At 44.4% G+C, this 12,156-nt stretch overlaps 1 protein-coding gene across 5 annotated transcripts in view; it reads right to left on the bottom strand.

Moving 5' to 3' along the window:
• Window positions 1-903: 903 nt before the first annotated feature.
• LOC135235684 (fibroblast growth factor 12) overlaps window positions 904-12,156 on the bottom strand; it is a 40,069-nt gene continuing 28,816 nt past the window's right edge. For all 5 annotated transcript variants that reach the window (XM_064301455.1, XM_064301456.1, XM_064301453.1 and 2 more), the window contains 3 exons: window positions 9,739-9,842; window positions 2,343-2,541; window positions 904-1,815 (listed from right to left, as the gene is read on the bottom strand). In XM_064301455.1, coding sequence (XP_064157525.1) covers window positions 1,685-1,815; window positions 2,343-2,541; window positions 9,739-9,842 — 434 coding nt within the window. In that variant the 3' untranslated portion in view covers window positions 904-1,684. The remainder of the gene's footprint in view (window positions 1,816-2,342; window positions 2,542-9,738; window positions 9,843-12,156) is intronic.

Here is a 12,156-nt window from a genome sequence, read left to right as displayed (position 1 = left end):
TTATGACATGGCGTCACTCCCCCAATGGAAGACTTTCAAAGACATTACAGACACTTGTGAAAGAAGCCATCATGTCCTTAATGAAGTTAATGAAATACACAACATAGCTTGAATTAAACCAGGGATAAATCTGCTGAGGCCAAGCAAGTCCTGATACACCTCCTTTAAATCTCTCCCAGTGTTGTGTAGAATGATTTTTACAAGCAATAATTATGCAATGATAATGATTAGATCAGTTAAAAATCTTGGTGATTCAGTCCAACACCTTTAGGGAAACACTTTTTTTTAGTATAGAGTGCATGCTGTAAAAATCTATCTTCGATCTTTACGTTATGGGGGTGCTTCAGTCTTATCATCTGTGGTCACTTTCAGCCTACCCAGTTGAAACAGCGATTAGTGTTTACACAATGCCTGCATCAAACAAATGCTGATGACCAATCAGGCTGATTTTAGGTATAACAGAAAAGATAGACAGAACTCTTGGGTTGATCACAATCCATTCCATACAACTGCCTACTTTATACACTAGACTGACCGAGAGTCAGCCATATCTGCTCCATAAATCCAACTTGTACCACTTTCCTTTAAAATAGAACTTCTTTTCTGAAGGTGAAAAATGTACATTCTATTTCCAGGCTCTTTGCTAAGCTCTTGACTGGAACTCTGTAGTCAATAATTACACCATAAACACTTTTTGAAAAGATCTGGAACTCTTTTAGTTCCACTTTTATACATGCAATCACAGGAGCTATAGAAACCAGGACTGAACTTGCGTCCAGAAAAAATGGCAGACCTGATCTTTTGATTTCATATAATTTGTGACCAAGGCGTTCCTTGTGGAATGACACAATACGATACTATGACATGTCCCTCCCTCACAATTGATTTTTGTGAGTGAGTGTGTTCTCTATGTTATTGATCGGATAGAATTTTGGGGCGAGGCATCTGCAGACAGAAAAAAAGAAGGCAACAAATTGAGAACCTCTTTTATCCCTTTTTAGCATTGCATATGGCTGTAGCTTTCATGGGCACATGTGCAGACGCCTCTCCAGTTCCCATGATCCTTTGCAAGACCCAGGACATGAAATCCCCATCGAGAGACCACTGTCTTGGAGAAAGCATCTTTGATCACACATATCTAAGAGAGTTTATGATTACATTACCGGATGGACAGGGAGCTCCCTGACCCCCAGAAAGCCCTCAGGACAGTGTGATTCTATCAAACAGAGAGGCATCTCCAACATCTCCGACTGTTCAGCAGTTATGCATCCTATACCAAAAACTCTCCTAACTGCCCTAAAGTAAACCATAATAATAATGAGAGGAATAAAAGTAATAATGAATAATAACAATATAATTATTAATGATAATAACAACACATATAAGCAGGTGAAAGAACCGTAGCATTCATAAATTAATGCGTGAAAGTCTAACATGGCTTAAAGCTTGTTTGGGAGTTTTAACTTTGAAACACTAATACTGTAGTGAAGAGAGGAACCTTCTGCTGCCACACAGCAGACTTTTGCATAAAATGTAAATTCATGTCCTGATTTCAAATATTTTTCCTTTTTGTCTAAAATATTTCACAGGCAAGAATTCAGTTTTTTGTCTTCTTTTCATTTTTGTTGGAACAATGTGTAAGAAATGAAGGAGTTGGGATCCAGGGTGGTCTTCCAAGGTGCAGCTAAGACCCGTCCTCCTCTGTATTGTCCTGGTTCACCACTTTGCCCCCGTTCATGGTGGGAGTTCCTGAACTTTTCCTGGAGCGCTGCTTCTCTTCAATTTCATGCAGTGATGGCTCCTTGTACATGCAAACTAAGGAAGAGAGGAGACCGGAATATCAACTGCATTTCCACATGATACAGAGGGAGCACAGATACACTAAAGTACCGTAAGTATATGGCTATGGCTCATAGTTACGATTTTAGAGAGGGAGCCAAAGGAAGGTTTATGCATCTGATAGGGGAGGAGGGGGTCATGATTCTTTTTTGAGGGCAGTCATGAATCTTGGGATTGGTCCAGAAACAGTACAGCCACGAGGCTCATGAGCCAAGTTTTCGGTAATATGTAATAGCTCAAAAGATTCTGAGGTGACAGGAATGCTGTGTGTTGAGTCTTGTCTGTACTGGTGGCCCCATAGCTGTCCTGAACATCAGCATTTACACACTGCTAGGTAATTCTCAGCCAACAACTTGGCAGCAGGACTATTCGTATATTTTGTGTTTGAGGTCAGGGCTAGGAATGTTGGGTTAACCTGGGGGAGGGCCACGGAGAGGGTGGAAGTTATATACCTATAATGCACCTGTTGTTCATTACAGTCTTGTATGTCATATGAGTCTTACCTTCAATAGGTCTGGGAACAAAATGCGAGCAAGGCTTGGTTTTCTTAACCCGGTTCCCCTTCATCACCTGACCATCCTTGGTAAGCCCCAAAAACCAGGCCCTGCCAGACTCGTGCTGCCGGTACACCGTGGACGAGTAGATGACGTAGTAATTCTCAAACACAGACTCCTTGAACTTACACTCCGGAGTGAACACATCCTGGGAAACAGAGGGAGAGATGAGAGCTGTTTGAGCTGAGAGAGACAGAGCTGTCAGAGAGGATGTTCTGAGGTGGTCTTCCCACTGGAGCCCTACAATACACCAGAGTTGCTGATTGCAATGCATTTTTAGACGAGGTGGAAATAGCACCACTGCTCTATTTCTGAGAGTAAGGAGCCAGTGAATGCCCGCTGAAGCTGAAAGAAAGGCCGGTGATGGTGGGCACACCAGAATCAACGTTGTTTTTTTCATCAATTATTCCACCACAGTGTGCGATGCATTACATCTGTATAAACCTGTCAGGTAGGTGTGAGTGCAAAACTGCAAACTGAATCACCCTCTTTCCCCATCTTACGTCTCTCAGCAGGGGTGCCGATGAGCTCACTCTTAGAATACCAGCAGGAATATAATGTTACATAAAGATTACATAAGTACAGATGAAAGAGAAGCCTGGGCAAAAGAAACACAGGGACCCAGAGAGAAGTGCCGCAGTCACAGGCCCCTCCTACAACTCCAGCACTGAGCCTGGGTTCCAAACCTTTTGCTGCAAGCACCGCTGCCTGTCGCCTGACCGAAGCTTCCCCGGACACTGCTAGAGCGCTGACCAAACTAAGCTGTGCTTAGTACACAGAGGGTCATGGGCTCGAGTCCCAGTTGGTTGGGCTTATATTCCTGGTACTTGTACTCTCCACAGCTCCAGGCGATCAAACACATATTCATCCAGCACAAATCCAACAGCATAACTGGGTGCATGAGAGATTCTATGCAGATACAAATAAAGAAAAACTAGACTGTCTCCTCATCACTGGTGTGTGGCGTGAAGTCATCATGTGATCTGGGCTCTTGGCCCAAATCCTCAGTGAGTGGCAAACCCACAGAAACCACTCAGAGACCTGCTTTAAATGGAGAGGTTTGGTGTTTGGTGTGACATTTTGACACTGCTACTCGCTGTCTGTTTGATCCACCCACACTGATAATTGTTTTTCTGTGCTTATAGCTCAAGCTCAGTGTGAAAACTGGCTTCCATAGCAGTGGGCTTTTTGAGAAGTACTCTGTTTCATTGCTCTGTGGTGAAGCAGATACCCACAATGCCTTGGCATACCGCACAGTCAAACAGAGAGCCAGTCCTTATCAAACATGTAAACCTGATCGATCAACCAATCTCAGTGACACATAACCACTTACAGCTAACAATTTGTTGCTTCCAAACTATCCCCAAATGTTAGGTTGAATATTTTGTCCACTGGTTGTTGGACATCTGTCAAATGTTATTTTTAAGTCACAAGAATCAAGACAGAGAATGACGTGGATTCCAAAGAGCTGAGGTAGTATTCAGGGCATGCTACCTACACGCGCACACACACACACACACACACACACTCACACGCACACACATGCGCACACATGCACACACATACACTCATAAATGCACCCGCACACACATGCGCACACATGCAAACACATACACTCATAAATGCACGAGCACACACATGCGCACACACATACACTCTTACATGCACGAGCACACGCATACACACACTCACACGCATGCAGGCACTCACACGCACACGTTCGCACACACACACACTCGCACACAGGGAGAAAGACATGAAGGTCAATCTCAAAGTATGTGCCGTGTGCACAGAGTGCAGCATTGGGGGGGGGGGGGGGGTTATCTGGGCTCAGTGACAGAGCAGCCCCCTCCTGCAGCTGCACCTCTATGTGCAGGTTGGCGGGTAAGCAGAGTGAGCCAGACCCATCGTAGGCCAGTGGCACCACAGCACGAGAGAGCAGCAGGAAGTCCCAGCTCACCTCTCACCATTCCACCACAAGTAACAGCGTCGCTCGCAGAGTAATAAGCTGCTTCAGATCGCAGCTGCTCAGGGGGAAAACAGGTCGACTGCTTCATCTGACCTGATGCAGAAAATGACTGACAAGTGTGTTTCATAGGTGAGAGGAGTAACACATTTTAGCCAGTGTGAATAAAACCCACGTATGCCTTTCTGCAAAAAGAAATGTTGGTATGCCAAATTATTTTAAATTAGTTTTAAGAATTAGTTTTGTCCAAGAAATACTCATTTTTGCACCCTGCTATCCTTTTTCTTTTGAGAATCAGAGTAATTTTGGAAGCAAACTTGGAAGAAGAAATTTCTTAGCAAGGAGAAGGGGAAATAAGCACATAGGCACTATTTTGGCTCGCTGCAAAAGGGGAAAATAATGCATTTTCCAGTTTTTTTCAGCGTTCAAGGTTAGGAATACATTTTTCAAACTTCAAAAAATAAAAGGTGTTTACCCAGCAAACAGTCTTTAAGTTGAGGTGTGTAGGTGGTCGGGGTAAGTGTGCAGGGGTTGGGTTGATGTATGGAGGTGTGTAGGGGGTACAGGTAAGTATGCTGGGGTTGGGCAGGCGTGTGGAGGGGTGATCAGGGGTCTAATATTTCATTTTGTCTAAAGAACTGAAACCATTCAGTGTGACAAATATGCACTAATAGAGGAAATCAGGAAGGGGGCAGGGTAATTTTTCATGCCATTGTACGTGCAGAGAATGTTGGGTGGGTCCAATGGTCGGTCTGCAGTACTCTCTTAGTTAAGGCAGATGTTATCAAACTACAGTGGGCTGCAGAACAGTAAAGTAGGTCAGTTAGAGTGTGATAAATAATGGAGGCCTGCCTATTCACAGTGTGCTCCTTCGGTGTTAAACACAACTTCCACCCCCAACACTAATGCTGAACAAGGCTCAGAAGCTCTGCATCTACAGTCCGAGTTCTCTCACACTGAGTCCTGTGTACAGGCTTCGGGAAAGTTAAGGTTAGACACGGGCCTTGGATTTGAAAAGGTCTCCATGGTGCCATTTCTCACAGTGAGTTTTCTGGGAGTGTTAATTTGTAGAATGAGACATAGGCCTACTCACCTTCTGCACCATGGATGTAAAACCTAGGCGGACAGGGGACACACATCCCTCCAAACTTCAAAAGTTCCCTCCCAATATTATCATGTTCCCTCCCAATATTACCACCCACCCACCCCCCCTCCCCCCACAAAGAAAATCCAGTTTGTTGTCCCTCTAATGTTGAAATGAGGTCTACGTCCTAGTTCAGCAAGGACCGTGGGAATCTGTACTAACAGCTATTTATTTCACGGCACCTGTGGGACACTGTAGGTCATTTGTCCGGTACTCATACACTTCAGAAATCAGCACGGAGAAGCTTCATGCCAAAAACAAAAGGTGGGAGCCAGTCTCCCCTGTCCCTTCTGGTGCTGGGAGACCAGGGGGTCAATGGGAGCTTTATGGTGGCTTGACAGGGTCAGTACCCAGGATGCCTGATCAGCAGGCATTTTAGCAAACTGAGTTCTACTATATCAGTGGCTTACAACCTGTACAGGGCAGGGTCTGAACAGGAGACCGAGGAGCTGTAGAACATGTAGAACTATCTATAGAGCTGAGGGGTGAAGGTCTGCAAGGCTAAGAAAACGCCTGAGCCTTCACCCTGTGAAACACGCCATTTTGCACCAGGGCAGGTGACTGTGAGCAGAGGCAGGAGTTTCTCCACATCCTGTCTCCATTTCCACGCAAGTGCTTTCAGTGTGATGAGCGATGATGTCATTCTGCTCGGTGTCTCTCAGTAAAGCGGTGTTGTCGGGGTAGAAGCCACAAGTGACCACACGCTAGCTACTATCTGCTTGGGGAACCTTTACTCAACCAAAGCTCCTGCATTACAGCTTCTGCACATTAATCTTCCATCCCCAGAGGGCCGACACATCAGGCAATGCTTTCAGAAAAACCAGCCCAGTTCTGTGTGCCAATACTGCTGCCTGACACTCAGATACCCCTGCCAGGTACTCAGATACCTAATTCACCCTCAAACACAGAGTGGAAAAGCATTTGCAACAAGGCAGAAGACAGTCGCAGGTGAAAAGATATTTCACCTAAAGCTCATCCATGCCTCTCAGGGCTCCTTTAAGAACAGTCGGAGCTGGTGGTCTCTTACCGACCGCCGGTGGAAAAAGGTACAAGTGGGTTTTTTTAAATCTACAGAGGAGTACTGCAGTCAGCACAACAGTGTCACTGCTGCAAAAGATCACGGCATTGTTTCCCTAAGCTACTGACCAATGGGTGCAGTAAATAACTGACCAGCTGAGCTCTGTCCATCTGTTGAGTCACCAGCATTCTTCCTCCACACTTTTAGACACATTAAGAGTCACGATCCTGGAATTTCTCCCGATTTGCGCTCAAAGCCAATGGTGAACTTACTCTGCAGATCTGAAAAAGGCACATAGTTGGCACATGAGGAGCAAGATGTGTGTTTGTGTTTTTATTTATTCATTTTGACTGGACATTATAGGAACAGAGACCGTTTAATTTATGCTTTCTATCATCTCCAGGGGAACAATACAGAGCTTATTCTGCGAAAATGTAATTTAAAATTAAATGAGAGATACACACTTTCCTGTGAGTAATAAATATGCCACATATATCAAAGCCTATCAGATCCTCTGAGTCATCTTTGGGGAGGAAAACAGCTGCCTATTGGCTGCCTGCCACAGGCTGGAGGACAGTGAATGACCACTGGAACTCGCCAGAAGAGTTAAACTGCTGAGAGAGAGACTGTTGTGGGCCGGATGAGTTATGCTTACTTTAGATTTACAATCTATGCATTCTTAATATTGGTAATATTAATATAATTCATACATTATTATGGTTTACTATTCACTGTGACCCCTTACCCCATTTATTGCGTGCAGACATTGCCAGCCATATTTCCTTCTAAGGCAATAAAGATATTTGAATTTGACTAGCTTGGTGCAGAGCAATGCTCTCGCTCTTGGGCAGAAAGTCTTTCGTCAGACACCATTCTGCACTTATAGGCTGTCAGAACTGTTTTCAGTACTCATATTTCAAAAACAATGTTATATTTATGGACCTCCAGTTCCACAGCATACCATGGTTCCTCATTTTCTCCATCCCAAATAGACAAATGTCCTTTTCGAACCCAAGGGTATTTCCTTTTGTAAAATGTGCTACTCAAAGTGGAAATGTACAGTAAATTACCATCAGTACTGAATCTGAACATCATTCACCAAATATGCTAACTGAATTTTCAAACACAGTGAATGCCTCTGTGAAAGCACTGGTCGGACGTGGAACAACATGGAGCAGAGAAGAGGAGCAGAGAAAGGGGGAACCCCTTTTTGGTCAATGTCAGATATTTATACTGAGATATACTATACTTATACCCCCCCCCCCAAAGTCTGGGAGGCCTTCGGGATTCACACGTCTGGTTCCGCTATGCTACACTGGCGCCGAACAGAGCAGAACATGAAGCCACTGTTTGTAATACAAATATATGAATGTACATCATTCACATTATACTATGGAATATAATGTTATATTCATTCAAATATCCTCCTAAGCCATGGAAGTTCATTTTTGAGTCTGGTCTTAATCTCAACAACCATACAGTATGTTCAACAAGGGACATTCAATAAAAATAAAATAATATTTTTGGAATATTTTCATTGCAACGTGTTTTTGTCATCCAAAAAATTTGTATTACGTGTAAAAATTTAAAAAATGGAATGCAGCCTTTGTGACTCTAAAGAGGTCAAATGATGTCAAAATATTACTACCTGTGTTTCTATGCCTGTGTCACTACAGTAATTAAGATCCAGGGGATTTCAGGTTTCAAGAAAATTAAGTCAATTAAGGAGTCTGTTTTACATTGTTAAGCACCTACTCTCCTGTGAGTGCTCTCTATTTACTAATAGATGTTTTAGTTTTTTTCAGTCAAAAAGATGCATAAAATGGCCATTAGCCAGAGCGTAATGCCTCTGTGTATATTTTAACCCAAATATTACCTGGCACAGGCACCGCCACAGTACACCACAGCTGTAAGACAAATGGTGAATTTGGAGCAGCAAGTTCATGCCCTCTGTCTATGTATAGTCAGACCATCCCTTCCTGAGATGACTCTCTGGGATTTACATGTAAATTCAAGCACATTTCTAAAATAGAGCCAGTTAGCAGCAGCTGAGCGTAGGCAGAGGCTGTGAAGCCCCGCCTCCTTTTGTGACAAGCACGTGAGCAGCAGCTGAGCATAGGGAGAGGCTGTGAAGCCCCGCCTCCTTCTGTGACAAGCACGTGAGCAGCAGTGGCAGCGGCTACAAGCAGCGGAAGCAGAGAACTTACTGTTAGATGAATAATAACTCAGAACTTCATTTTGAAGCTTTCGCAAGGTGCTAATTGGACTAAGAGTGCAAAGTTTAAAGAGTAATGTAAAAGGCCACAGGAGGCACAATTAAGTGAAAGGGGATTACTTGGGGTCTGCACTTAAATTTAAAGCTTCACGTATTTCTTTCTCCAGAGCCACTAATGGCTTCCATTAAAAGAACAGTACTTTCAGGAAGGCCCAGTTTGAAAAAAATCAGTTCAGAAAGCACAGCAACCCTTAAATCCTCCTCACATCACAGACAGGCACTTCAATATCGGTGTGGTCAGCCCACATGAAGGATTACGTCTGAGGTAAAAGTGAACTGTGAAAGGTAATACCACTACCAACACAATCCTACTACAACAGAGGGCTGCACCAACACAGCCACGCATCAGCATGGTCAACCTATGACTACAACCCTGTACAAACACCAATACACTCTTAAAGCTAGACACTTCAACACATATGCAGACATTGACCAGGCCAACATGACCATAGAGGTCCAGTCGTTAAAAGAAATACAGTAAACCAACCAACTTGCAGCCATAGCCACATATGTTTAGACATGTGCGTATCTAAATTGCAAAAATAAAAATAGGAGACAATACCACAAGACTCATAAACACAGAGAGACACACAAACACACACACACACACAAACAGACAGACACACATGCACACAGAGAAACACACAGGCACACACAGACCCATACGCACACACGCACATGTGCACCCACGCATGCACACACACACACACTCACATGCACACACACGCATGCACACGCACACACACACACGCATGCACACGCACACACACGCATGCACACACACACACACACACACATGCACGCACACACTTGCACACACACACGCATGCACACGCACACACACACATATGCACACACAGGCGCGCACGCACACACACGCATGCACACACACACACACACAGGCACGCACACACACTGAGAGGAGGAGGATGCATATCTTACTGAAGTGTACATGAACCCCTCTCCATTCATGGCTGCATAGAGTCCAGCCTTCACCCCCTGGATGGCCACCACTCGCAGTCCTACCGGGATCAGGTTAAACAGGGCTGAAAAACACAGAAGCGTCGTCACACACCTGTCACCTGTCAATGCAACAAGTGAAGGTAATGTGAAATATAGGCAAAATATTGAAACAAATAAAAGATATTTGTTTATATCCTGAATACATGGAGTTGGTTATGTAAAGGATGTGTCTGCTTGAGTCACTGTAACTGCCTAGAAAATATTTTCTCTTTGAATCTCACTTTAAAAAGGATCAGGGATGAAAAATTACTGTGTTGAATCACTGAACTTAGCTACCCAGCTGAACCCGCTAATGTTAGTTTGACGCAGTGCTGTTATAATCATAAGGCTGGCAGGGGTGTATGGGCCAGGTGTAGGGCGGTGTTAGGGATTTGTGATGCGGGGTCCAGAGGTGGCTGTTGTGTTGCCAGGTACACAGCCAGTGCTGGATCAGTCATACATCCAGGCTTCAGCTCCTGTCAGCTTACTGTGGGATTATGGGCCTTTTGCCAGAGGGGTCTTACTCCAAGTGTGGGCTGACGCGTGTGCAAATATAGACTGTGAAGAGGTCCCATCAACAGGCCTCTCCAAAAGAATGGGCTTCCAGAACATTCCAGGGGACTGTGACAGGGGACTCATGGGACAGGGTGAATTATATTTATTATTATTATTATTATTATTATTATTATTACTATTACTATTATTATTATTATTATTATTATTATTAATAATAATAATAATAATAATAATAATAATAATAATAAACTATCATTATTATCATCTCCATCATAAATTCAGAAGTACCTGTATTTCTGTTGATATCAATTCTTTTTTATTGTTATTGTTGTTGTTCTTGTTCTTCTTCTTATTATTATTATCATTAGTAGTAGTAGTAGTAGTAAACATGGGGGTTTATATGGATATTTGTTTTGTTTTGTTTTTTTTTGTATTACATGATCAGGCATTGAATTTTGCAGAAAAACTTTTCATGAAAGCAGAAGCACTACAGAGCTGTGTCAATGAAACAGAAAGCACACTGAAGATCTCGCTCTTTGACTGTTGCCTCTCTCCTTTCTCCCCTCTCTCTCTGCCTCTCTGACTGGACCTTCTCCTGCCTCGCACACAAACTCCTGGAACCCAAGCAGCAGATCCCTGAGAGCCCACGCTAGCCCAGCCCACGCAGATCCCTGTACATTTCCGACACAAGAATTCCTGTAATTACCAAATAGAGTTACAAAACAAAGACAAACATTCCTGGTAATCTGCAGCAGGCCGAGCGTGTTGCACGCTCCCATGCAGGCCAGGCTGATAAACAGAGCTGTGATGTAATCCGTAAAGACAGAAGAGAGTGGATGGTAGATGAGCGGGGAGGAAAAATCCCCCGGTGTGAGTGGGAGAAGATCCTCTCCTGAATGAGCCCGGGGCAGCATCACGCCGCCTCCCGCTCCTGCTCCTCCATAAAACATTCAGCCGCAGCACACACTCTCCCCTCTAATCCACCGGCACGCTGCACTCACAAAACACTTCCAGCAAAACGCATTTCAGCACCTGAAACATGGAGAACTCATAAGAGAGAGGTTCTCTTCCACTAGTTCCATGTAAAGCTAAAGAGACAAGTGTGAGGTCTGGAAGCCACGTTCGGAATGGGTGGGCTTCTTCTGCCCTCTCCCACTGTCCTCAGCTCTGGATGGGGAGAATGGCTCATTCTGTGCAACAGGAGGAGAAGGATTGGTGCTCATCTGCCGAACTGTGGAACCTGTGTCTTATTTTGTTCTGTTTCCTCCATTCTCACAGCATGGCTCACGAAGGGTCTGACATTGAGCTGGCCCTGCAGCATTTACTAGAGCCATGAACACAGACTGCTGTTGCAGCCCACCCACACCTCCCCAGGACCTCCTGCCCTCACCCTCACATTAGATCAACACTCTCCTGCAGTGACTCCCCATTCTGACACACACCCCACTGCAGTGACTCATTCTGACACACACTTCTCTGCAGTGACACCTTGTCACACACACCCCTCTGCAGTGACTCGCAGTGACACACACCCCTCTGAGGTGACTCATTGTGACACACACCCCACTGGAGTGACTCGTCACACACATCTCTCTGAAGTGACTCTTCATTCTGACACATACCTCTCTGCAGTGACTCATTGTGACACACACCTCTCTGAAGTGACTCTTCATTCTGACCTACCTCTGTACAGTGACTCCTCATTCTGACACATACCTCTCAGCAGTGACTCTACATTCTGACACATACCTCTCAGCAGTGACTCTACATTCTGACACATACCTCTCTGAAGTGACTCTTTATTCTGATACATACCTCTCTACAGTGACTCCTCATTGTGAC

This window comes from Anguilla rostrata, chromosome 12 (genome assembly GCF_018555375.3).
Source record: "Anguilla rostrata isolate EN2019 chromosome 12, ASM1855537v3, whole genome shotgun sequence".
In the NCBI taxonomy this organism is placed as follows: domain Eukaryota; kingdom Metazoa; phylum Chordata; class Actinopteri; order Anguilliformes; family Anguillidae; genus Anguilla; species Anguilla rostrata.
The sequence above is the reverse complement of the archived record's forward strand: the minus strand, read 5'-3'. Positions and strand labels throughout refer to the sequence as shown.